We start from the raw sequence: 27,542 nt of genomic DNA, 5'->3' as shown, positions 1-27,542 counted from the left end.
TACACTTTGAAGTGTTAGTAGATATGGGCAAGAATATCTAATGTTTTCTGCAGGAATAATAGTTACATATTTCTGCAATATATGTTTCTGGTTACATATGTTGTGTTTATACCATAAGCCTCTGAACTATTCAGCTGTTTTGTTGTTATATATTTTATAACAACAAAAAATCTACGTCTTCCTGTTTTCTGTTTAAGAAAATGTTTGGCACGCAAACAGTGTAGAACAAAATGGGGGTAAAATAACTGATGTGTTGTGGAAACTCCCTAACAACAAAGGTGTATAACAAGATTATGTTCTCTATGGAATTAATCATCACTAACCCATGATGCTCAGCAATGAGTAGCAGGCACATAAAATAAGGCTCTTGTCTCTTTAAGAAAGAAGAGCGCACTTCTGTCCTGGGAAATCTGTTGATGCTGTGGGTGGAGCCAGAGAGGTTCCTTACTCCCACCCGGCCACAGACACAGTCACTGATTGGCTGAGGCCGCTGAAAGTTTCCTGTGTTGATTCAAAGAGAGTTGAGAGGAGGGTGGAAAGACTGCAGGGATAGAGGAGGAGGGGGAGAATGAAGTCTAGAGGAGGGGGCTTCTTTTAGTGATAGTTCAAGTCCTTGGAAAAGAGCTCTGAAGTTTAGAGCAAAAGCTAAGAGAGCCAGGAAATGTTCTCTTCCTGCACAAGGAGCCCCTGTTACTCCTTGTGGGGCAGCAACATCAGAAAAATGGATATATAGAGACAGAAAGCGAAGAGATGGCAGCCACACCGCTGTAGTAAGTACTCCACTGGGGTCAAGGAGGGGCTCATGGGAGGCTGCTGTCATACTGTTGCAATTTGTTGCTTGTAATGTTGTTTGTAGAAGTGATTATTGGTATCTAGCATTATTGAACATTACTTCATTTTTAAAGTTGATCATTGTTGTATATTTTCAGTGTTTATAACAGGAAATTGCAAAGGCATTATGTCATCAGAGTTTGCTGGCTTACATATTTTATGAGAGCAGTGGACAAAAACAATGCACAGTATTAAATCAGTAAACCTCTAGATAAATCTATACTTCTGTAATCTTTATTTATGAATAGTTTTGGTTTGAAGTTTTAAAGCAAACTTGCTAATTAACAAGGCATCGTTTAAAATAATGTTTAATGGAAGTGTTGCATTTTCACTTTGAGATAATTTTTCGTTGGGAGGGAAGAGGAAGTGAATGGGTTGAGAAGTAACAAATGCAGAAGTCCAAGACTGTCCCTGCGTTCCTATTCACGTCCAGTTCACATACTGTTTGGATTACTATTTTGGGTGGATATACAGGTAGTACACTGCAAAAAAAAACATATTTTTCATAAATTGTAAGTAAAATAAAAAAACAAAAAATTTAAACTGAATTTAAAACTTAAAATTTTCAATTTAAATTCAATTTGTTTGTAATTAATTGTAATATTAACTAGCAATTTCTCACTGAAAATTCTTTACATCAATTTTTTCAGTGTATATGAATTGGTAAACAGGGTATCCGACCTTTTCTTTTTTGACTTCTGTGATTTGTATCAGAGTGATTTGAAGAGACTGGGAATCAGTGATCAGTCTAGATCAGTTTAATAATGAATTAAACCTAGTAGTAACACTAAATTTTTTTACATTTTCTACAAGAAATGTGAGGGTCTTTGTCAATGAAAATCACCTCCAGGATGCTAGGATGTTGCTATGTTGTTGCAGTGGTAGACGTAAAAGATTTAAAAGATTATTAAAACTTTTTTGTTATCATTATTTGTTATAGTTATAATCCTTGGTATAAATGGGCCTTAAAAGGATAGTTCACTGAAACATGAAAATTCTGTTATCATTTACTCACCCTCAAGTTGTTTCAAACAGGTATGATTTTCTTTCAGCTCTTAAGCACAAAATTTTGAAGAATATTGGTAACCAAACAGTTGACAGTAGCCATTGATTACGGAAAATAGTTAAAACGTATATGAAAGCCAGTGTCTGTTTGGTTACCAACACTATTCAAAATATCTTCTTTTGTGTTCAGCAGAATCAGTCTTAAATCACTCAATCTTAAAATTATTTACATTTAGTTATATTAACATAATGTTAATAAAAAAAACACATTATAGATGTACAAAATTAAACATTTTAATAAGCTCATATTTTTGAGTACTTATTTTTATTACAAAAGAAGTTCCAAAGATACATATCAGCTTAGTTTAGAGAGGTATTGAGTTAGACATCTTGGACAAAGAGGGGCCTCAGAGTCAAAAACCAGCAGGATTGTAATAGAATCATGTAATAGCACCCTATCCCAACTCTCTCTACTATTGCTCCTGCAGGCCCATGTAAAGGCTCAGTTGTCCAAGAAGACACAGTTGCTGGCCATCATGAGCAGAAAGCACCAGGAACTGGAGGGCAGGCTGGATGACATGATCACACGCATCCACAAGGAAACACAGGAGATCAAAGAACTAGAACAACAACTTACTGATGGTCAGCAACTTTTTTTAAATGTTGTTTTTTAACCTTAATAAGATAAAAATAGTCTTTGAACCATTATAAACTAATGAATACGATATTGTAAAATCATCAAATAAGCAGAAGAAACCACTCAACTCTTTCAGGTCAGATCGCTGCTAATGAAGCACTCAAGCGTGACCTGGAGGGAATCATCGCAGGTCTCCAGGAGTATCTGCAGGGGGTGAAGGACCAAGCACGAAGAGCCCAGTTAGATTGCAGGCGTCTGCAGAGGGAGAAAGACGCTCTGCAATGCCTCCTATGTGAGAAGGAGCAGCAATGCGCACAGTTGCAGAAAGAAGCTCTGAGTGCTGAAAGCGCACAGGAGGTTGGAGGCTGTTTCTGACATAAGTTCGCCACTCTGTAATAAGTCAAATCAACATGATCGCACTGTTTGATGTGTTCTAGGAGCTGCAGCATCAGCAGCAGGAATTGGAGGATCTGAGGAAGGAGAATGAAGAGCTGAAGCAGGCTCAGGGGCAGGTCAGTGAATATGAGGCAGAGCTGGAGACTCAACTACAGGAGAGAGATACTGAGGCCACACAGCTGAAGGAGGAGTTGGGCAGACTGCGTCGACTAAGTCAAGTAGGATATATCTTCATTGATTTTTTTTCATATTCATGAATAACATATTATTATTTTTGTAATGGCATAATTCACCTAGAACAGGGGTGGGGAACGTTGATCCTGGAGGGCCACTTTCCTCCAACCCTGAAAACACCTGGAAAAGAAATACCTAACTGCATCTTGAAGACCTTGATTAGCTGGTTCAGGTGTGTTTGATTAGGGTTGGAGCTAAACTCTGCAGGGACACCGGCCCTCCAGGATCAACGTTCCCCACCCCTAGAAATAACAAAAAAAAATTACATTTAAAAAAAAAAAGGGGACATATTATGTCTCTTTTTTCAAGATGTAAAATAAGTCTCTGATGTCCCCAGAGTGTGTATTTGAAGTTTTAGCTCAAAATACCCCACAGAAAATTTTTATAGCTTGTTACAATTGTCACTTTTACGGTATGAGCCAAAACGTGCCATTTTTGTGTGTGTTTCCCTTTAAATGCAAATGAGCTTGTGCTCCGGCCCCTTTTTAGAAGAGGGCAGAGCTTTAAGGGCTCAAGCTCCGGCAATACCGGTCTTTGCAAATAAACATTCATACAATTAGAACAAGCCTGTTATCTTTACAGAAAATGTACTTTGTTTAAAAGTCAGTCATCTGATTGTACTGTGCATAATAAATGATTGCTTATGAATTACACAGACAGGGAGCACGGCACGATAAAAATAACGACAGCTGTTCTCATTGTGCCTTAGCACGCTATCACAAACTTTATCCACGTCGTGTCCCAAGTGATTATGAGCTCGAGTCTCGACAAATTCAAGCAGTCGACTTCACATTGCTTTCATATGGAATTTTTAACTACCACATATTTATGATCATTCTGGTAGCATGTGAAGGCAGCACCAGTGAAAACAGGCATAGCTTTAGCAATATTAACCTTACAGAGTGCCAAGAAGCGCTTTCAGTAAGGCAATTTGGAAAACAAATGCGTGATACTTACTTTGACTGAAGCTGACATTCGCACATGAAGCGTTGGTATTGATCCGATTTTTCCTGGGATATTTCCTTCGAAAATGAAATTTAACCACATTGTCCTCAGTGGCTCAGAAGGAGGGAGTCTATGGAGACTTCTATGTCTGTTGGTGCATCCCAAAACACATCACTTGTCATGCCTGTTTGGGCTGACATTGTATATCTCCAGCAGCTAATGTTACAGCAAGAAAACAGTAATGGTGGACTGCTGCTTCTCACTCAGGGCTGTGTCTATGCTAATAGGGCAGAGAGCATCACAAATGGGCGGGACTTTTTCCCTTCAGTGACATGTACAAAGGGAGAATCTGAAACCGCTCGTTTGGAGAGATAATTTATTGGGATTATAAAAAAATGTGTGGGTGGATTTGTACCATTATAGGCTGGTTGTTTTCACACATTGCTGCCACACAACTATGTACAAATACCTTATAAAAGTGATTTTTGCATAAAAGGTCCCCTTTAAATTTCACAAAATTTAACTTGAATATTCATGTTGCGCTTTTCCATAAAAGTAAGTTAGACTGTGACTAGTGCCTGTCACGCTCCAAAACGGAGCAACTCTCGCAATAAAATTAATTTTGCACTATTTTTCAGATATTCTTGATATGTCCTCATCCATATTCTTAAAATATCCTTCATCAACAAGCTGAAATTTAAGTCATTATTCACAAAAAATCTTATCTTTCACCCTTTCAGATCTCACATATTCACTCTTTCATGTGTTTTATCAGCAAACATCAGTGTTTGCATTCAATTTGGAGCTTGTGCCTTAAACATACACAACCGTTCAAAAGTTTAGGGTCTGTAATATTTCTTTATGTTTTGTTAAAGACTTTTTCAAACATTTTTTAAAGTCCCTTAACCAAGACTGCATTTCTTTGATCAAAAATACGGTAAAACAGTAATATTGTGAAATATTATTACTGTTTTCCAATTTATTATATTTTAAATGTCATTATTTTAGTGGTAATTATTTAACTTCAGTCTTCAGTGTCACATGATTCTTCAGAAATCATTCTTATATGCTGATTTGGTGTTCAAAAACATTTCATATTATTATCAATACTAAAATCATGTTAATAGTTTACTTATTAATAGTTTTGTGGTACTTTTTAGGATTCCTTGATGAAAAGTTCAAAAGAACAGCATTTAGTTAAATTAGGAACTAATTAGTTTAAATTAGGAAGTTGCTTAAGAAACATTTCTTATTCTTATCAATGTTGAAAACTCGTACTGCTAAATATTTTGGTCGAAACCATGTTAGATATTTGTTTTCAGGATTCTTTGATATATCGAAAGTTCAAAAGAATAGCATTAATGTGACGTTATTTTTGTCTAAATGTAAAACGCAGATGCAGATGGCTGTCGACAGAGAGCTTGAGAACACAGAGCTTCTTCAACAGGTCAACACTCTCCAGGTGTGTTACTGCACAACAAACTTCATACCAGAATAATAAAGCTCTGTCAGACTTTTTCCTCTATTGCGAAGAGAGGATTCTTGGAAAGACTAAAGGATGCACCTCTGAAATACAGACACCCTTCACTCATTCAAACTCTTCTCACAGCCTGTAAAAAAAAGTGTGCTGTACATTCTGCTGTTGTTGATGTATGAGAATCATTCAGCCTCCAGTAAGACTCACATCTTTGATTCCCTGGCTGAAAATGTCTTTCACAGGAGCAAAGAGACAATTTTAAGGAGAAGGCGGATGCTCTTCAGTGTGATTTGGAGCAGGTTAGGGAGGAGATGCTTTGCCCGGAAAGTGTGGTTAAACATTTAGGAGAGCTGAGAAGAGCCATAGCTACAGGACAAGAAATAATAAGGTATTATAGATTCTTATTGTATATTTTAGCAAATTTAAAATAAGTGGACTGTGTGGCTACAGATGTGTCTATCAGATTGGCAATATGTCTTTGTTATTCTGTCCTGTTGCAGCTTTGAAGACCTTGGAGAACCAGTGAATAAGAAATTTATGGAGCTACAACAGGAGGTGCATCGTGTGGTATCTGCTGCTCAGAGAGATAGAGACGAGGCCCACCGCTGTCAGGAGAGACTTGCTGGAGAGATGAGTTCGCTCAGAGAGAGACTCAGGAAGTACCAAGAAAGATACAAGGCTTGGGTGAGTTGATGTTGTGGAATTCAAGTAATCATTGTTTGAAATAGATTTTTCAGTTACATTGCCATTTCTAAAGCTCACATATTCCAGTATAATTTCATTATAATGTTTTAGTATAAAGTGATTCTGATCTCCCTGTGTTTGATTCTAGCAGGCAGCAGAGAGACAGGGTGAGGAGGTGGAGCTACATAGATTGAGGAAGGAGCTGGAAGATGCTCATGAACAGCAGTACCTGATGCTACAGCGTTTAGAGGAGACAGAAATGGACAGGGACCGTCTTCTTGCTGAATTAGAAGAACAAGATAAACAGGTGCCAGAATGAGAGTGATTTATTTCTTATTTTTATTTTATTCTTATTTCTTTTCTTGCTACCGTCTTGATTTTCTTCTATTTTTGCTGAATATCTGAAAATTCTTCAGAGTGGATTATTGATTAATTACAGCTCAGTGCTGCAAGCCGTGAGGATTTACTTTTGCCCTCCTCCTCCTTAGCACCACCTCTCTAGATCTGTAGAAGCTATAATTTCAAAGCTTTAATCAAATGTAATGTTTAGGAAACTTTAGCAAGAAAGTTTTTTTTTTACTCTTGGAACCTATGGAAACTGTATGAGAGTTACCAGTGCCATGATTAATTTATTCCACAATAGGGCTTAACGTGTATTTTACTTTGGATATTGCTTTAAGCAGCTATGTATTTAAAAGCTGTTGTTTTTCTAGGTGAAAGCTGAAGAGAGCCAGACTCAGGAGCAGCTAGAATCTCTCAGTCTGGAGTTGCAGGCCCTCAGGAGCTCTTTTTCCTCTGCTGACAGAATGGCTGCCCAACAACTGACTGCAGCAAAGGACAAACTTCACTCTCTTCATAGCACCATAGAGAAAATACATCAGGAGAGAGCAGCGGTAAGACTGCTTGAGGTCTTTAGGGGCCAATATCAATACGAGAGAATTCACTGATGATGATCTGCTTATATGTGTGTAGAATGCAGAGGAGTTACAAAGCACCAGGATTCAGGCTGCCCAGGCCATTCAGGACTTGTCTAATGCTGAAGAAGAAATCGAGGTTCTCCAGAAGCTTTTGAGAGACAGGGTAATGTGTCTGCTCAGAATCTTCAGACTTCCGTCTTATCTGCATTTCCACATTCTGAGGATGACTGTCCTTGGTGGAGGACACTCTGAACTTTCAGACTGGTTGTGAAGTAGATAGGAGATAGTGTTGTATATAGTGAAATGGTGGCTTTAGTTTACTAATGTACTGTTCCCATCTCTATGTTAATGCATGGTTTCTTGTTTTTATAGGTTCATGAGACAGATGGGAATCTCCAGAGTGTCCCAAACTCTAGTATTCAACAGCAAGAATTGGACAGATTAAACCAAACCTTGAAAAGACAACAGGCCCAAACCAAACGTCTCAGAGATCAACTAGCACAAGCCAAAGAAGGTTTGTTTATCATCTTTTCATAATACTGTATCTCCTCAAAACACCCTAGCGTTATGGTGGCATGTTTTGTGGGCAAACACCATGCACATTTCCTTCAAGGCTAAAAATAGGTCTTGTTATATATTGTGGTTTGTTTAGCTAACAGCGTAAATCTAGAAGAGCTTCTGGAAGAGATTGGAGCACTGAGGGAGACTCTTCTACAACAGAATAACTTCCTGTCCAGTTTAGGAGATCCCCTGCCAAGCACAGGATGTTGGTACTATGTCCCGTCAAATCAAAATGTAAGAAACATGTTATTTTAGCATGAGAAAAGGAATGCACTTGTAAATGCCAGTTTTTTATTGCAATCAGCATGTTTTTTTGTCCTCAGGCCCCTAGTTTTGGATCTCAGGGCACACAAGACTCAGGACTGGGCTCTGTGCACCCACAGTCCCCTGAGAGAGGCCGGCGGTCCAAACACAGAGCACACAGGGAAAGAAGACCTGTTAATGGAGGATACTGGGTCTATTCCCCCCATCCGCACAATCACGGAAAGAGAGGCAAGTGCCATGGAACCCCAGTTCAGAGTCTTTCTCTCCAACGTCATCATGGTCAATATCATGTCAGTGCTGTAATATCTGTCCTCATGTCTCTTCAGATGCACAGATGGGCAGAGACAGTGGAAGAGAGAGCGATATAGAGGGGGTGTCTGGAACACGCTTCACTCCTCCATCAGTCTCTGCTGGATTTACTCAACCTAATGGTACTTCTTTTCCTCCTGGTTCATTTATCTACAATCACCCTGTGCCTGGACTTCCTATTGGCTCAAGTACAGTCCTCTATGGGCCGCCCCCTGATGGAGCCAGGCTGATGTACGGACCTCCACCTAGCAATGTAACTATTCCTCTGGTGCCCAGTGGGACGCTGCACTGTAATGTGCCTGGACATCAGGACTTGGTATGAGATATGTAGATTTCAGCTGTTGAGTTGTGCTACAATGTTATACACTTAATTTTAATCATTTTAATGTACTGTATAAATGTTACAAAAGATATTCTAATATTAATCAGATTTTGGTCATATTGCAATTATGTGTCTTTTTTGTGTCTAGTCTTTTTTTTTTTTTTTACAGCAAAGCCGAATTAAATTGATGAAGTTACATTAAAGACATTGTTACAAAATATTTATATTCTTAATGCTGTTGAACATCTTTTCATCAATGATAATAATAAGAAATGTTACGTGAGCACCAAATCAGCATATTAATGTATTTTCTCTTGATATTTTCTTGTCAACTTCCTTAGATTTCTTTCAAAAACAATTAAAAATCTTACTGACCCCAAACATTGGGTAGTGTGCATTTAAATGTCCATCATTTTCAAGATAAGTAGTTTTGGTTTGTGTTTCAGGAGCGCGATCTGAAGAAGGCAGAGCGTAGGCTGAAAGAGGAGTGCGCTGATAGAGCTCACAGTGATAAAGAACAGCAAGCACTTCAAGAAAAAACAGCAGACCTACAGAAGGAAATCAAACGCCTGCGCAGGACTGTCCACACACTGCAGCGCCACACGTTAGTCAGCATATCAACACCAGTATATCTTACTCAATATAGACTTAATGTAACACAATACTCCACTGAAATGCACAAAACATATCTATAAAAGTATCACATACCTCACTGTTTTTGGTTCATCAGGAGTGGGCTGGAAGGCTCCTTATCACATGCTGAGGAGGAGCAGTGTGTGCTGGGAGAGGTGAAGTGTGTGGAGAAGACCCTGCTGAAGCGCAGAGTAGAGCTCAGAGAGGCTGACAGGTTGCTGCTAGAGGCTGAAACAGAGCTCAAAGACACTCGAGCCAAGGTTCAGTACCAAGACAAAAGCGCAATATAGCTTGTCTTCTCTCTCTTCCTTCACATTTCTGTCAATTCTCCAGTATCATATATAATAATATATTCAATATATTTTTGAATTAGTATACATCTTATTTTTCAACGTGGAAGTAAGCCATTTTCTGTGAATTTGCAAGACTTCTGGTTCATTAGTCACTGCAGGGAAATAAGTTGACATTATTTCCTACAACATTCAAAAGTTGACTTAGTAAGGGTTAGTAAGGATGTAAAAAAAAAAAATATATATATATATATATATATATATATATATATATATATACCACACAAATACAATTACAATTGTTTTCTACATTGATAATGAGATCATGTGACTCTAAAGGATCATGTGACACCAAAGACTGCTGACAAGTAATGGTTGCTGAAAACTGAGCTTTGCCATCACAGAAATAAATGACTTAAAGTATACCTAAAATAGAAATTAGTTATTGTAAATTGTAATACTATTTCACAATATTACAGCCACATTATAATGCTTCATTGTAATTATCTACTCTTTGTTACTAGCTTGTAGTGTAAACAACTACTTATTTAAAAGAGTAGCTTGAGTACTGTTAGCTTTCCCAAAACTGGTTTTCCTAAATATATACATCATCTATAAGAAGATGCTAATGATGTAATGCATGTGTGTTTGCAGACTAAAGAGCGCATGCAACGCTACAATGAGGCCAGGAGGCGAGTGGAAGAGACAGAACGAGAACTGGTGGAGATGGAACAGAGAGCTCAAGACGGTGCCACACAGCTGGTGCAAACCAGACAACAGCTCAGGTAAACACAACGACAACATATTTCTCAATCTGAATCCTTACGTGTAATTTTACGTATATGTTGTTTTTGGCATCAAACAGAATTGTGAAAATATTGACTGGTTTGAAAAGATTTACCAAACTATTTTTCCATCTGACATTGTTCCGAATAAAAGGTAGCGCAGTGTTGAAGGCACCACTTTTTGGGAAAATCAACCTACACATTGTCTACTTTTAAATGAAGCTTGACAGCAGCTTTTTAGGCTGTTCTGTGAGTGCATCAAGTTTTGTTTGAGTTAGAGAATTGCTAATAGTGAAAATTGAGACTTGTAAATGTGCTGCTGCAGGAATCTTCAAGAGGAGGTTAAGGAGTTGCAGAAAAGTAAACAGGACCAAGAACATAATCTACACGAAGTAGATAAGGTCCTCGCATGTCAAGATTCAAAGTTTCAAGAAGTCAACAGAAAGCTGGAGAGAATGGCTGACCGGTGTGACAACTATCATTTCTTTATATCACTAAATGCAGGAAATGTCTCTCCACTGAACTGTCTGTCTCTTCTATATAGACTGGAAACTGATGAGAAAGAGCTCAGAGAGACCCAGAGCCTGGAGGTGAAACTCTTGCAGAGCTGCAGAGAGACAGAAGACTGTCTAGCACAACGCAAAACAGAGCTGGACGAAGTCAGCGCTCGGGTAACAATTAAGAAATTGATGCTTTTATTCAGCAAAGACTGATTAAATAGATTACAAATACATTTACAATGCAACAAATTGCTTTGGTGGAAAAAATCTTTAAAGGGTCTATGACAGTTTAAGCAGCACAACTGTTTACAGCATTAAAAATAATATTAAATATTTCTTGAGCCTCAACTCAGCATAAACAAATGATTTCTAAAGGATCACGTGACACTGAAGACTGGAGTAATGGCTGCTAAAAACCAGCTTAGATATCACAGGAATAAATTACATTTTAATATATACTGAAATAGAAAATACATTTATTTATATTAAATTATAGTTATTATTATATGAATAAATAATATTTATTGATATAAATAATATTATTTCACAATATTGCTGTTTTATGTGTGATCAAATAAATGCAGCCATTGTGAGCATAAAAATGTAAAAAAGTGAAAAAGACTGGGTTTCTTGTGTTGGGTACAGGTGGTGTTGCAGCAGGAGGAGCTCTCTTTGCTGGACAGGAAGCTGGAGCAGTGGAAAAAGGAAGAGGAAGTGTTGAGAATTAGTGTGGAGAAACACAGGCAGGGCCTGTTGGATGTGCTCAGACAGGGAGAAGAAGATGCCCAACTGTTACACCAGCACATTCAGGTTTTTCACATGCACAGAATATTAGTGCATTGTTTAAATATCTAGGAAGTACTTTTGATGAACAGTCTGGGTATGTGTAGGAGCTCCGTGTGGATGTGCAGTCTCTGGCCGTGCAGAAGGGGGAGCTGGACTCTCAGCTGTCTGAGAAGAAAACCAGACTGGCAGATTATAAGAAAGAGCAGCAGAAGGAGGATGAAACCCTGCAGAACCTCCATTCAGCCATCAAAAAACATAAAGCAGGTCAGTTACAACAGAGTGACCAGTTCCACATTTGGCTCAACCAATGGTGTGAGTGGAAGACGAAAGGCAGAAAGGAAGTGGGGCTGTTTGGAAACCTCTTTACAGTTGCGGTTCCACTACAGGGCCTCATGAGAGGGTTTCTGGTCAGTTGACGGAATAGTCACTTTCCCCTGAGGGCCAATCCTTCGTTTCTATAAAGGTTTGACATTTATTGATCATGCTCATTTTGGTCTAGTTTCCTGTGGTATATTCACATTGGTGACAATGCAAGCAATCTTGCAACAATGTTTTAAAAGTACCAGTAAGATGTGTTAAAACTATGAGCCACAAAAAATTTTACTACCAGCAAAAGTGTTTATGAATTTATAGTTACATATTTACTGTACATTCTGTAATTTTCATCTTAATTTTAAATAACCTTTTCTTTTTGTAAAAAAAAATGTAAATAAAATAAAAATATTTCTAGCAAATCTAAAATGTATTGTAAATATTAAACAAATCATCTTTCTTGGTGGGCCCAGTGAAAATGTTGTCAGACCAAGTACAAATTAAAAACTAAAAGTGTTAAACGGATGACTTTTTGAACAGACTGTTCAAACCTATTTTTGTTAAGTTGACAGAGTGGAAAAATCCGCAAATAGTATCAGTTTTGGAAATATTGTGGTTCTCCTAATTTATGTTCAGGTGTGTGGAATTTGTGTGTATTTAGAGCTGAAGCATGTGTTGGAAATGGTCCAGTTGGAGACAGGGGAATTAGAGGGTGTGAAGCTCCAGCATAACCAGAAATTGGACCAGCTAGAGAGGAGCCAGGAAACTCTGCTACAGGTCAGTTCTAAACATTTTACCTTCACCTGTACTGTCTGTGCTGATGATTAATGCGAGACTGGAGTAAGATGTGAAGTTAACGTTCGAGCGTCTGCTGCTCAGGTGCGTGTAGAACTGCAGCGCGTGCAGCAGGAGCTACAGGAGCAGCGTGGGGAGGCTGAGAGACAGATGAACCTGCTGGAGAAAGAGAGAGCAGAGCTGCACACCCTCCAACAGAAGAGCCTCGACCTGCAACAGCAAACAGACACAGCAGTCCAAGAGAGGAGCAGCCTACAGGAACAGTGCAGAAACCTGGAGGCCAGACGGACACATGCTCAGAGGTAACGTATGGAAGATTTCTAATATTTTCTCATTTCTTTGACTAATCTGAACAATCTTTTGAGATGTTTGAGTCATATTGAAAAGACTGATGCGTCAATATTTGATAGAGCTGCCACTTTGTTGTTGGTTCTGTTATTATTATTATGACAGTTATTTCAGATTTATCTGCGCCTATATGAAATACTAATCAAATTTAACTGTGGTTGGTTTAATTAAATGTCGATCAGTAATTTAAGTGATCAGTTCTTGGCCAGAATCAACAACAGCTGTTTTCATTCAGCTTAAACAAAATTAATTAAAGTTTAATTTACCAAAAAATCATTCATCCATGCCTACCAGCATATTATTATTATTAGTATTATGTCTCAGCCTAGGAGAGGGAAACATACTGGATGAGCAAAAATGTGGCAATAAAGCATCAAGAAAACAAACTTGACACTTACAAGTGTTTTTTTTTCATAAATATGCATAAAAATACAGATGGAAATTTGGACTAGACATGTTGAAATACACTTTTTGAGGGGACAACCATTTTGTAGTGGTGTCCGAAACCAAAGTAGCCATTGAGTGTATGACCAATGTACATGAAATGGCTAGAGAATACCCATAATACACTGTGAGGGCCATGCAAAATGAGTTACTGGGTCTTAATTATTAAATTGTTTAATTAAGGTTTATACAAGCTAGTTACTATGACAGATTTCATGATAAGGGCAAAAGGGACAGTGTTTCTAGTGCACTGTGTGTCCAAATTTGCTCATTTCTTTTTCATTCAGTCCTTCAAGTGCACTATATTTTCGGTCTGACGTAGGGACTAGTGAATGAGGGCATATGAAGTGATTTTGGACACAACCTCTGACCCCTTGAGGCTAATGCTAGCACTACTCCAGTCCAACTGTACTTCAGTTAAAAAAATTAACTGGTGTAGCTTAAATGGACTGTATTGCTGTGGTTTCAGGTGTTTGGAAGCAACAGAGACGAGGGCGAGGACTGCAGAAACAGAGCTGCTTAGACTAAAGACTGAGCTGGACAAACTACAACAGGACCAGAAACACGCACGCGATAAGCATCAGGAGATCAGCGGGGACACAGCAGCCCTGGAGCAGCAGCATGAGGGTATCCGCTCAACAGCTTTACTTTAACATCAGCTCTTATATGTTTATTTTAATAAACACTGAAATGTTGGTTTTACCCACAGAGGAGTTGAGCAGATTGAAGAAACAGCTGATGGAATCTCAAACTCAGTTAGATGAGATCAGAGAGGTGAGTTTACAGCAAAACACTGCATATCTAGGGGGTATTACTGCCCCATGGCATGAAAAGTGTTTCTCTTGTTCCTGTTTAGGAGGTAAAGGCTGCGAGGAGGCAGCGGGAAGAGCTAATGAAGCAACAGAAGGAGCAAAAGGCTGAACTACAGGAGAAAGAGGAGAAGATCAGGAGGAGACAGCAGAAGCTGGACAGACTGGGTCAACAGCTACAGGAGCTCAAGGCAGAAGTAGTCATGAAACAGACACAGTTTCAAGAACATGAAAAGGTGAAGTGACACACTGTTGTATTTTTCATATCCTTTACCTTTGAAACTGGAGGATAAATTATCTTAAAGGGAGAGTTCACCCACAAGTAGCCAATTACTCACCCTTCATTAGAAGTCCATTATGGATTTCTCTTAAAATCTCAATTTTCATTCTTAAAGTACTTTATTGGAATGATTGTGTTTATTGCTAAAGCATTATACATAAACCAAGTATTGACAAGTCAAAGAAATATACATAATATAACAGTAATATATCTAGCAAGAGCTGATAAAATGTAAAAAACTAACTTGAATGCAAATGTAAGTCGCTTTGGATAAAAGCGTCTGCTAAATGCATAAATGTAAATGTACATAATATAACAGTAAATATATCTATGATATATTTATCTATATCTATATCAAAGTTGCTAATAAATAATAATAAACACGGGTAACACTTTAGTTTACGGACCAGTTCTCACCATTAACTAGTTGCTTATCAGAATGCAGATTACTATCTTATTGGCTGTTTATTAGTATTTATAAATCACATATTCTGCACAGCCATATTCTACATCCCACATATCTCACCTAGTAAGTATTATGCAGCAAATTATGAGAGAAAATTAGTAATTAATAGTTAATAGTGAGAATTGGTCCCTAAACTAAAATGTGACCTAAATAAATATATAATATAAAATAGACATTTATTAAATGTTTGCTGCTCCTCAGTAAGTTGGTGACTTTTATCTCGCATTAGCTTTTTTAAACCTCAGTGTATGGGCCTTATTTGCAGCTTTTTTACCAACCACATGATGAAAAATAAACTGTAATGTGCAATGATGGTCTTTGATTATATTGATCAAGGCAGTAGATGGTCTTTTAAGGGTGTACAGCAACAAAAAAAATAATAATTTTGCTGCAGTTCAACTGTCTTACCTTTAGTAACAAATGCATTTGATCCATTTCTGAAGAATTGGAAAACTGTGGCACGAGTTTTTCAAAGCATTTTTCTTTCTTACCTTTTTGAACTTTTTAAAGAGTCAAAGTTAAGGCGGAATGGACTTTGAAAGGAAGGTTTCATTAAAAATATTTCTGTGTTCCTTGGATGGACAAAAGTCTTGAGGTCACATTAGCGAAATCTCTGCAAAATATTGTGGGTGAAAAAAAAAAAGAGAGTTTTCTGTTGTCAGTGTAGTTGTATCACACAGGAGTCACTTTCAAACCAATCAGCTTCTGTTAATCTGCACTGCGAATCTGAACCCACTCACAAAAAATTCCCAGTATTGTATATTTTGCCAATGAAAAATTGTCAAGCAATGGTAAATGCAACTGCCCCTTTGTGGATTTAGAATAGCATAACTGTGAGTAAATGATGACAGAATAAAATTTTTGGGTAGGCTGGCCATATGTGCCATTTATACGGGACGCATCCTTGCCAGGATTTCTATATTTTGAGTGTTTCTATATGTATGTTTCCGTATGGTCACCCTGTTTTTGGGTGAACTATAACCTTTAAAACTCTTTTCAAATCATTATGTCTGAGACATGATGTGGGCGAACCGAGTTTGTGTCATTTTCTGGGGGTCCTAATGAAGACATGGTATTTGTGTTCTTTGTGTAGCTGATGAGAGTGCAGCAGCTGCAGAGCACTGATCTGGAGCAGCAGTGCAGACTGAAGCAGCAGAAGCTGCAGGCAGTAGAGAGCGCTCTGGGCCTCAGGCTGGACCGAATGGAGCAGGTCGCAGCCGCTGAAATTGACCTGCAGAGGGAGCGCAAACAGTGCACTGCACTACAAGAGCAGGTGGAGAAGCTAGGTGAGTTGCATGAGCAACATTACCATGTGTTCCCTTACACTTAGCCTGATAAATGCAGTTCGGCTTGCCTTTGTCACACTGAAGCGTGAGTGTGTGTTCAGAGCAGGAGGTGTGTGAGCGGGACTCCAGACTCCTGCATGCTGTTGAGGAGACCTATAGCCTGCAGGAGGCTCTGCTGTCTAACAGGACCAGCGCTGAGGGACCTCAGGAGGCCCAGAGGAACCACAGCCGCACAAACGAGCAAAAACTGCAGGGAGTGGAAAAGGTGATTCATAAGTAGTACACTGCCAGTTTAATGGACCATGGAGATGCTGCATAGGCACTACTGTATATCATTAAGGGCATTTAAATGTTGTTCCAAACCTAACTGACTTTGTTCTTTGTTGCATAAAAGAAGATATTTTAAAGAATTTCTCCGTTTTTGGGGTTCATACAATAAAAGTCAATTAAAGTTGTTTTAGACCACTTGTTCTTTTATTATATGCACAAAAACATTCCGCAAAATATATTTTTATGCCGTTTAGTTTAGTTCAGTGTTACTTTAGTATTGCTTATATTCTATTATAGTATTTATTGATATTTTTAAATAGCCTTTTTTATATTTTAGGTTTTCTTTTCAACTCAAGTTTTAGTAAATTTGGTATGTGATCATTTAGTTTTTTTATTTGTATAATTATTTTTTATATTCTGTTTAGTTTTTATTTGTTTAATTTTATTTAAATTTAATTAAATATAATTTTAATGTAATTTTAGTACTTCAATGTAAATATTTTAGTCATTTGGTTATGTGCTTTTGTCATTTGCTTTAGTTTGAATTGTAAAACATTTAATAAATATATTTCATTTAATATTCTATTTTCATTTTATATTTAATTTCTATTTCTATTCTTTTTCTATTTGTTTTCATTAATTTTAATTAAATTTTTACATTTTCATTTTCATTCAATTTTTGTACTTAACACTTTAGTACTTACATAAACTTGTTTCGTTGCCAGTGCAAGTTTCATTTTTTTCATCTAATATGTATACTTTATTTTATTTAAGGTATTTTAGTTATATTTTACTTAAGACTAATCTCAACAAATTTGATATTATCAGTATTGGATTGTTTGGCCAATTTAAACAAGTGATTGTAAAATATTTGAAAGACTAGGAGAAATGAAGCAGTAATCCAATAGAATGAGATTGTAAGCATTATAGGTTCATGGTTGGGTATACTGTGCTAACTTTATTATTTCAACCTTCCTTTATTTATCCTTAAAGTCTTTGGTCGCCTCTGGCTGTGTGCTTTGCTATAGTTTATAGCCGTCAGACTAACTTGAGCTTGTTTCAAGAGCGTGTACAGCTCCAAAGGGACCTGCTAACTGTGGAAAAACTACTCAAGAAAACCATAAACAAGCCAGAACGCTACAGGAAGAGCTCAGAACCATTTCTCAAGAGCTGCTCTGCCTCAAAGACAAAGTACAGACAGGAAATAGCACTGTAACACACCACATCTGTTTACTGTAATAGCTTTGTTGCAGATAAACATATTTGTTCTACTTGTTTGGGCTGGCTTCTGAAGCACGTGGTTATCAGTGAATACGAGGAAGATGAATGACTGTCATGTGCCTCTCTCAGCTGCAGAGCCAAGAAGAGAACAACACTCAACTGCGTGAGATCAAGGACAGCGTGCACTCTCTGAGATCCCAGGTGAAAACAGAGCTGGACAATGGGCTGAGGGAGCTGGAGTCGTCCTCTAGTGCCTCCTCAGACACAGACAGCTTGAAAGAGAACCATCTCGGTGTTACACTATCCATGGGGAACCCAGCATACAACACTAAGGTAAGGGTTTTCCTATGCACCTCTTAAACAAGTGTTGTAGTATGGGAGATATGGGTGTAAAAATGCACAATTACTCTAAAGCAGTGGTTTTTTTAATTAAATCAAACAATGAAATAAGGTTAAAACTGCTAACCTAAACAACTAAATCTAAATATTTTTTTATTCAAATTCACCTTTATTAAAGGAATAGAGCCCAAAAATTCTGTTGTAATTTCTTCACCCTCGTGTCATTTCAAACCAGTGACTTTCTTCTGCAGAAAAAAAAAAATAATAATATTTTGAAGAATGATGGTAACCAAACCATTTTGGTTGTCACTGACTTCAGTTGTATGGACAAAAAATACAATGGAAGCCAGTTGGAACTGAAACTGTTTGGTTACCAACATATTTCAAAATATCATCTTTCTTTTTCCACATAAGGAATAAAGTCATACAGGTTTGTAACGACATAACGGTGAGTAAATTATGACAGAATTTTCATGTTTGAATGAACTATCACTTTAGATGGGCAGTCATGGCCTAATTGATAGAGAGTTGGACTTGTAACCCGAAGGTCGTGGGTTCGAGTCTCAGGTCCGGCAGGGATTGTAGGTGGGGGAGTGAATAACCAACACTCTCTACCATACCATGACTGAGGTGAGACCCTTGAGCAAGGCACCGAAGCTCCCCGGGCGCCGCAGCATTGGCTGCCCACTGCTCCGGGTGTATGTTCACTACTGTGTGTACACTTGAATGGGTTAAATGCAGAGCATAAATTCCGAGTATGGGTCACCATACTTGGCCACACACCACTTCCCTTTCATTTAATTTTTCTTTGCAGAACAAGGGATTCCACTGTTTTGGAAAAACTTTATATACTGTATGAGGTAGCCTAATTACTTTAATTTTCAATTTACATAAACAAGGCCTAGCCATAGATTATAGTAACTTTTGAAAACAAAATTAGGAGCACTTTGAACATATTTATGAACTGCAGTGGCCTTGGAAAAAAAAGTTGGCAACCACTGCTATAAAGTAACATTTACGCTTCATATCACTGTAAAGTCTGATTATTCTATCAGTGCTACACAGAGAGCTCTAAAAAGGATAAAAATGCACCAAAACGTAGCTCATTTGCCTCATTTTTGTCAGCTCTCAAATCTTATTTATCTTGTGTATTTTCAAACCTGGCACATTTGCAAACCACGTATCATTAATGAATCAGAAGATGCAGTCAATAGTGCTAATGTTGATCATTTGCTACAAACAGGACGAACAGTGGCGAGGCGAAGCTCTGAGGGAGAGACTGAGGCAGCAGGAGGACCACTTGAAGGTACAGTCAAATCTTGATCATTTGATAAGGTAACACTTTGAGACATTGATTTAGATTTTATCTCTCCATGGTATCCAGGTTCAGCTGCGCAGACGCATGTTCTCCCAGCAGGAATCTCTGAGTCAGCGCAGACTGCAGACTGAAGGCAGCATTCAGGGTCTGCGCAGACATGTTGACAAACTGGACCAGCTCCTCAGCAACTCCTCCAAAGACTCCTATTATTTCAATGACCAGAAAGCTCTGCCAAAACATGCCAATGTAATTGATCAGAAACAATTCTCCACTGACCATTTTGTATTGACATGAGGAAATATTTGCATATGCAGTAACGTAACCAAGCAGCATATAAAAAGAAGTAACTCATTTCCATAATTTTTGTCAGATTATGAAAGCAGGTGGTTACAGAGGAGCACAGATCTTATCAGAGGAGCAGCTCGATTAAACCCGCTTTACCAGAAACAAGCACGCAGAAACCACTGAGCCAAATCCACGAGACCGTTTCAATGACTTCCTGCTTCAGTTAGAGCAGAGGCTGGATGTGTTTCAGTCTCCTAAATGCCAAAGAAATAGTCTGGCGTCAGCACTTTCCATATACAAATAAGCAAACTGAAACTTGAGGTAAAAACAAGATGGTGAAAGTTTATTCTCTAGCTCTGATTTGTTGTTGTTGCTTTATGAAATTATTTTTAACACAAACTGATGTGCCTTCTCAAGGTTTGCTCATGTTAAAGTAGACAATGTCCTGTGAGTGTTTACAGGTGAAACAGATGCAGGCAGGAAGGTTTCACGTTTCATCATGTGATCTCATTGATGCAGGCTGAATGAGATTTTTAATGACTGTTGTCAAAAATGACCTTGTATTCAAAGCCAAGATATGCAGAGTATTTATTACAGCACTTTTCTTTATATACAGTTTGTCTCAAATCAAATACAACTTAAATTAAGTGTGCAATACAATTAGTAGTCTTTTATTTTGTCCAGTTTCTCTTCTCAAGATGTCTCAGCATTATTGCTTATATACAGTGTGACCAATCGTGTATGTGGACAAAAACACAGTCTACAGTATTGTCTTTATTAACATAATTACAAACAAGTCACTTACAGAAGACAGAAGTGCGCAGAAGATTAATTTTTGCAGATGTCATTAAGATGTGAAAAAAGCAAGACAGTAGGAGCAAATTAAAAATGGATTTTCAGTTTACAAAACACATCTAAAATCTACCATAATACACAAATTGAATAGAAAATCATATTTGGAGTGCTTGTATTTGCCTTTTTAGCTGTTTGTTGCAAATGTGCATCAAAGGAAAAAGAAACAACTGCTGGTCGTACAAATCAGATCTGGGCCGAGTCTCCCCTCAGTTATGTTTCTCATGCTGTGGTGGACTATTTGTTACATATTTATATATTTAAAGATATAATTAACTCTGTTTGAACTGGGGGAAACCACAATGTCTGTAAAAAGCAGTTGTCTCATGCATCATGCTTAAGAAACCTTTAAGAAACTCAGCTCAGGTCAAAAACATGATCAGTGTTTGGAAATTAATTTAATGGAATGCTTTTGAAAAGGCATAATCCCTATTACAGGTGAATCGCTGGAATTCTTTCAATAAAAGCTATACGAGGATTATGAATAAAACGGGCAACACATCAGAATTAACAAAAGCATATAAGGCAACTGAAATTATGTAAAAACAATATGAATCTTGATATGGTGAGGGTTTGCAAGGCCTGAACGTTCGGTACAAGATGCTCTTGTCGATCTGTTTTTCTTAAGCTACTGTGATGTTGAAATGTTTACAGATGCTCAAGAACAGATCGAAGGGGATCTGAAACCTCATAGTGCGACAGACTGTAGACCTCAGTAACACAAAACACGCTCCAGACCCTCAGAAAACTTAACTGAAACTGCAGTGCAGAAACCATTCTTCAGGACCTAAAATGCACCCCATCCTCTTCAATATATTACTATAACAGTTACTAAGTTAAAATAACTGTCTGAATCGACTTTTTTTTTTTTTTTTTACAATGGACCTTCTATTGAAATTCTTCTCAAAACAATACTAATCTTGTATAGTACATGTATATTATTTCCTGAATAGGTACAAACAGGGATAAATATTTGGTGATTGGATGTGAAACTGCAAAACCTCTAATTTAAAACAGAATACAATATTTCAGTTTTAGTTTTTTTTAACAAAACAGCGTTACAACGTTGAAGCATATCCTCCTGATCACTTGACATCATGTCAACACAAATAACGTTTGCCAATATTTCCGTATAATTTACATTACGCTAGTATTCAGACAGCTCCTGTACATGAGAGGTTTAGTTTATAGTTATGCACATCACGTCTGTAAAGGATAAACCCAGCATTTCTTCAGTTTATCGACAATCATCTTCTCTCTTCAGGATTAGTGTTCAGCGGAGGAGCCGTCTTCCCTCGAGTGCTTGCTGGGAGCACTGGGATGTGTGCGTATGAGAAACAAGCTAAACTAGTGAGGGAAGGAAGGGGAGGAGGGGAAGAAGAGGGCAGTAAGGAGGGAATGAATTATGTTACACCTCCATCATCACGCAGAGCCATCTGGCCCAAGACTCCATAAGCAATCATACCAGAAGGGGAGAGGCTTTTAGATACAGAGGGAGGCAGAGGTGGGATGTGGGACAAAGAGAGAATAGGAATAGAGAAAGAGAGAGAGTGAAGTCTTCATGGTCATTAACAGCTGCAGCCCTCCTTCTGGGGCTGTGCGTCACTGTTGAGCCGCCCACCCTGGGGAGCGGTAGGCTTGTGCTGGACCCCTGACTCAGCCGCGTTCAGGTCCAGGCTGCCGTCCTGAATGTTCTGGTAGATCTTCTTCGCAGCTTCAAGGAATGCATCCTCCACATTCTCGCCTCTGTTGGATGCACATATGCGGAGATGATAAAGAGGACTGAAATACGAAGTACGTTTTACAGACAAAGAGGGAATGCTGTGCCAGCTGACACAGGTCTAAAGGCCACTTACGTTTTTGCACTTGCCTCCAGGAATAACAAACCTGTTTAAAAAGATTAAAGATGTGAAAGTGAGCGTGGCATGCCCTACAATGTATTAGCCTTACAGTCAATTCAACAGCTTTACCATTTTGATCTAAAAATGGTTCAGTAAAAAGCAGTAGTTAACCCAAAAATTACTCAAGATATAGAGGAGTTTGTTTCATCATTGCAACAGATTTAGAAAAATTTTGCATCATATCTCTTGCTGTCACCAATCCCCTTAAGTGAATGGGTGCCGTCAGAATGAGAGTCCAAACAGCTGATAAAAACACCACAATAATCCTCAAGTAACCCACACAACTCCAATCCAATACTTAATGTGTTGAGAAGTGAAAAGCTGCGTGTTTGTAATAGGGCAACTTTAAAGGAGACAATTATGCCCCTTTTTACAACAAGTCTCAGGTGTCCCCAGAATGGGTCTGTGAATTTTCAGCTCAATACACGCCACAGATCATTTATTATATCATTTTGAAAATGCCCATTTTGAGTAGAAGCAGAAACACGCTGTTTTTCGTGCCTGTCTATTTAAATGCAAATGATCTGCTGCCCCCTTTTCCAGAATAGAGTTGCGCCATTACAGCTCGTACCTGCTAAAAAAATATCTATTTTGGTTCTGATTATCATGTTTATTGCGCTGAAATCATGCATTTTAAGGGAAAGGGAAGTGGTGTGTGGCCAAGTATGGTGACCCATACTCGGAATTTATGCTCTGCATTTAACCCATCCAAGTGTACACACAATAGTGAACACACACCCAGAGCAGTGGGCAGCCATTGCTGCAGCGCCCGGGGAGCAGTTGGGGGTTCGGTGCCTTGCTCAAGGGTCTCACCTCAATCGTGGTATTGAGGGTGGAGAGTGTTGGTTATTCACTCCCCCCCACCTACAATCCCTGCCGGACCTGAGACTCGAACCCACGACCTTTGGGTTACAAGTCTGACTCTATTTTTTCTGAGTGCACACATCCGAAGCACACGAAGTACAGAAAGTGGCTATCACAGCATGTGAGTACTAAACTAAGTTCTCATTCACAAGAGAGCAGTGCATTTATTGATTTATTTATTGCATATTGCTGCTGCCACACACATCTAAAACCTTCACAGATGTAACCGACTGTTTTTGTAACTCGGTTACATCTGTGAAGGTTTTAGATGTGTGTGGCAGCAGCAATATGCAATAAATAAATCAATAAATGCACTGCTCTCTTGTCTCCTCTGAGGCTGGGACTCTATAGTGTTCTGTGCAGCCAAAGGCAGAACAGTTAGCATGTTTTGCTCAAACTTTTGCCATGACATTAGAACTGGTACACCATTGTCACTTGCGAAATCAAAATGATGGCGTGGTGGGTAGAAATTTACAGATTAAGGGGTGGCAAGATTATAATGAGATGCATCCCTTGCAACATCACTAGGGGAGTGAAATGAGATGCGCTCATTTTTTCAGACGCTTGCAGAAAAAGGCTTACCAAAACAGTTACTGGGTTAATCTTTTTCATGTTTCCCTGGTTGGTAGATGTACCAGGGACCTGATTATAGCACTTAAAAGATGGAAGTGTCATATTTTCATGATTGGTCACCTTTAAAGCATTGCTTCCTGCTAAAATATGAGTCCTCTATTATATTGCTTTCTCCAGTAAAAGGCAACTCGTCTGAATCGGGAGAGACCTAGGCATAGATCAATCACTGTTTACAAGCTAAAACAGTTCAAAATCTGAATTGAATTTTGATGCAAGGACAACAGGGGATGGTTATGGACTAGTATTCTGGGCAGAAGTGACATTTTAACGTTAAACTGCCTTAACGATGGATTTGTTTCTTCTGAACACATAGCTTACTGCATCACAGGACGTTAATTGATCACTTGTGTAGATTATGGTGATATTTTTATCAGCTCTTTGGACTGTCTGCTCCAATGAAGAAAAACTCATCTACATCTTGTTTGACCTGAGGGTAAATCTTATAACATTTTCATTTTTGGTTGAACAATTTCTTTAACAAAAATCACTTAATATAAAATATTAACCACTTAAATGAAAGACCTCATATATTCTTACTTGCACCTTACCGTTTTCTTCAGCAAACTGCTTGGCCTCTTCATATGTGACATCACGCTGGGCTTCTAGATCTGCTTTGTTACCAATTAGTATGATCACCTGAGTAAAGTTTCAGATTTCCTTACAACAGGCTCAAGGTTGGTCTTTGTGCAAACCACATCTGCATTTAAAATATATTTGAAGCTCCAACACCATTTACTAGAATGGAAATGTAAAGGCATCATTGTTGCTGAAGCTAATGAACTTACAGTATTGGGGTTGGTGAGATTCCTAGCATCAGTCAACCAGCTGCTGAGGTGGTTGTACGTGCTTCTCCTGCAAATAACATGAACTGCATATGTTCCTTGCGACTTTTAAAAATATGATAACAGGCACAAATCAAATAACTTCAATGCGATCCAAACAGAATCTTGGTCTACCTGGTGATGTCATAGACCATGAGGGCCCCGGCGGCTCCTCTGTAGTAGCTGCGTGTGACGGCGCGGAATCTCTCCTGCCCCGCAGTGTCCCAAATCTGAAGCTTCACCTTCTGCCCACTCACTTCAATTATCCGCGTACCAAACTCAACGCCAATTGTATGAGGACAGTCAGCCATAACTACAACGAGACAAAGTTAAGTATGCTAGATTAAACAAAAAGACTTTATTTGAAATGACAAAAGGTTTGTATTCAATAATCAATCTAAAAAAAAAACATATGGTGTGTTGTAAAAACATACATGGTGTGTTTGGTACACAGATACTTATATACTTGAAACTGTTTCAATCTTTTTCCACAATAGCTAATGATCTGGTCATTTTAGAGCAACTCGATCCACAGTAAATGCTGCAAACTTCATCTCTGCATTTGAAAATGCAACATACACCATTTGCTCTTTTTCACATTCCATAATCTCCATTTTTGTAGACAGGTCATTACAGCTTTTCACAAGATTTGCAATTATTTGATAATTTTCTGTTGTCACAGAAAATTTAAATGTTTCAATGCAGTTTTCCACCAAAATAAAAGCTTGAGGCTTTAACTCTTGTAAGTTATAAAAAGCATTATATTATTACTACTGCAGTGTAAAGTAAAATAATTATAATTATTCTGAAATACATATTTTTTTACATTTTACATAGTTACAGCAGTTACAATAACAATATATTTCTCTCTTGAAATAATATTTCACGAATGTGCGCCCATATAATCTTAGCATCAGTGGTAAACGGATTTGGATTGATGTCTGCAATGGAGGGCTCAGAGACTATTCTACTCGAGCTCCGATAGCCCCCTATAGACAGAAGGATAAATGAAATAAATATGCATAAAGGATGAGATGGGAAGGTGGAGAGATGCCGAAAGAACTACCAACAGAAGTGGTAAGAGGCTGTCTTCTATACTCTGATATTAATTGGAAGATTAGATGGGCGTACTCCTCCTGAAATTACATTAATAACTTTTACATTAATTTATATATTATTATTACTATTAAATAATAGCTAATGGTCCTAAGGAATCTCAGACAACAGTTCATAAGAAAATAAGTTAAAAGAATATACTTATTTTTTAGGATTACCGTCAAAAGTAATTTAACTTAGATACTGTTCAAATTGTATGCCCTTGTTGTTGCAGTTTTTCCCTATGGCATCAAAAATGGTATCAGATCAAATATTGATGATTTTGAAGATATTGTATAAAAATTATTAATTCCAGTATTGTGATAAAACAAGCATTTGGTATATTTTAAAAAGCACTGTTCCATTGTTTCAGTGTAATTCATACCATTCTTAGGACTTACATTTCTTTTCTGTGAACTGGTGGAGTAAACATGACTTTCCAACCCCCATGTCACCTATAAAGACACCAAATATTCATAAATATGACAAAAATACAACACAAAGACATCTGATTTGTCACAAAGACAGAATACAATATCCAAGATTTTAAATTCACTAAATATTATAAAACGTTTATATAATATATTGTACGTTTTCTAAAATGTAGTGGAAAAAGGGCTGCTCACTTACCAATAATGATATATTTGAAAATATAGGAATAGTTATATGGTGCAGTCGTCATTTTTGCTCTGGAAAGCAGAAAGAAATGTGATTCAAAGCTTAAAATGACACAATAACCCATAAACAGTCGAAGCGAGCCAAATGTAAAACATTCACGACAATAAAATGAAACCACTCTGACAGCAATCCAGCAGAGCTCAGCTGACCGACTAGTCAGTCCTACTATTGTCTCTAAAGACACATTTCCCTTTTCCTCCACAAGTTTGCCTAACCGCGGTGGTGAGCGTTCAGGACAAATTCAGGATAATAATAATGTAGAAATGACAAGCAAACACGACAGTAATGTAAACTGAAATGCATATAGGCAGAGTAACGTGACACTGAACATAAACACTGACTGCAGCACTACAATCAGCCAGCGCCATGACTGACTAATCAGCTAATCACACACTCCTGTCACAGGTTTCGCAGCTATATGCAAGACCACTCCTAATAAAAATCACTCAAAGTATTATTTTAACGCGTAAGCCTGCGGCGCTCTCATTTCCGTGTCGCATTTCAGACGATAAATGTGTTAACGTTGAGCATTAAAGGACTAGTTAGCCTTAGCTGACCTCGCGCTGAACCAAACCCAGAAATGCTAAAGCTAACTGCTACTCCCAAAATTAGACCCGTAAAGCGGTAAAAACAGTGTCAGTCGTTAGTATCCAACGATTTTGAAACGCAGTATTGAGAAATGTATCTTGTCTTGTGTGTATCCTTTACCTAAAATATAAATTCAAGTGGTTTTTGGAGGTTTGGGTTGGTCTCGGCGTGTGTGAGCCGTCTGGCCGCTTTCTTCCTCTAAAAGTGCTGCTGCGATGAAAACAGTGAGAGCAGCGACCTCCACCGGAGACACAGCACCATACACACACACCTCAGAATAGGCCTAACTGCTTCAGAAGAAAGAAGCTTTTCTCAAAAAGCCAAAATGTGCATTTTTCAAAAAATGTCAGATCGAGGCAAG

General features: G+C 38.1%; 2 protein-coding genes across 5 annotated transcripts; one reads left to right on the top strand and one right to left on the bottom strand.

Annotated features, from left to right (window-relative positions):
* The first annotated feature begins 543 nt into the window (after positions 1–543).
* Positions 544–20,407, top strand: LOC306871664 (centriolin-like). Of its 4 annotated transcripts, none has more exons than XR_013784354.1 (32): positions 544–770; positions 2,325–2,478; positions 2,610–2,830; positions 2,911–3,087; positions 5,445–5,510; positions 5,768–5,913; positions 6,026–6,209; positions 6,358–6,516; positions 6,923–7,102; positions 7,182–7,289; positions 7,499–7,640; positions 7,779–7,921; positions 8,011–8,179; positions 8,278–8,576; positions 9,029–9,186; positions 9,313–9,475; positions 10,160–10,290; positions 10,616–10,756; positions 10,835–10,961; positions 11,436–11,600; positions 11,681–11,840; positions 12,550–12,665; positions 12,768–12,985; positions 13,945–14,102; positions 14,185–14,249; positions 14,332–14,520; positions 16,124–16,316; positions 16,423–16,581; positions 17,937–18,140; positions 19,390–19,452; positions 19,531–19,710; positions 19,835–20,407. XR_013784354.1 is itself a non-coding variant. In XM_079419750.1 (32 exons), the coding sequence occupies exons 2-32, from the start codon at positions 2,373–2,375 to the stop codon at positions 19,892–19,894; spliced, it is 4,752 nt and encodes a 1,583-aa protein (XP_079275876.1). In that variant the 5' UTR covers positions 544–770; positions 2,325–2,372; the 3' UTR covers positions 19,895–20,407. The 4 variants fall into 4 exon arrangements, 3 of the variants coding, with proteins under 3 accessions (XP_079275876.1, XP_079275875.1, XP_079275877.1); XM_079419750.1 differs by having other exon boundaries at positions 6,361–6,516; positions 16,418–16,581; XM_079419749.1 differs by having other exon boundaries at positions 16,418–16,581.
* LOC306871665 (ras-related protein Rab-14-like) lies at positions 20,073–27,539 on the bottom strand. Its single transcript, XM_079419752.1, has 8 exons — positions 27,302–27,539; positions 26,546–26,604; positions 26,317–26,370; positions 24,956–25,133; positions 24,785–24,851; positions 24,548–24,635; positions 22,458–22,488; positions 20,073–22,347 (listed from the first exon to the last, which is right to left on the bottom strand). The coding sequence occupies exons 2-8, from the start codon at positions 26,595–26,597 to the stop codon at positions 22,170–22,172; spliced, it is 648 nt and encodes a 215-aa protein (XP_079275878.1). The 5' UTR covers positions 26,598–26,604; positions 27,302–27,539; the 3' UTR covers positions 20,073–22,169.
* Between the last annotated feature and the right edge of the window lie 3 nt (positions 27,540–27,542).

Source organism: Barbus barbus (genome assembly GCF_936440315.1).
Source record: "Barbus barbus genome assembly, chromosome: 6".
NCBI classification, from domain to species: domain Eukaryota; kingdom Metazoa; phylum Chordata; class Actinopteri; order Cypriniformes; family Cyprinidae; genus Barbus; species Barbus barbus.
This window is presented reverse-complemented; position numbering and strand designations above follow the sequence as displayed.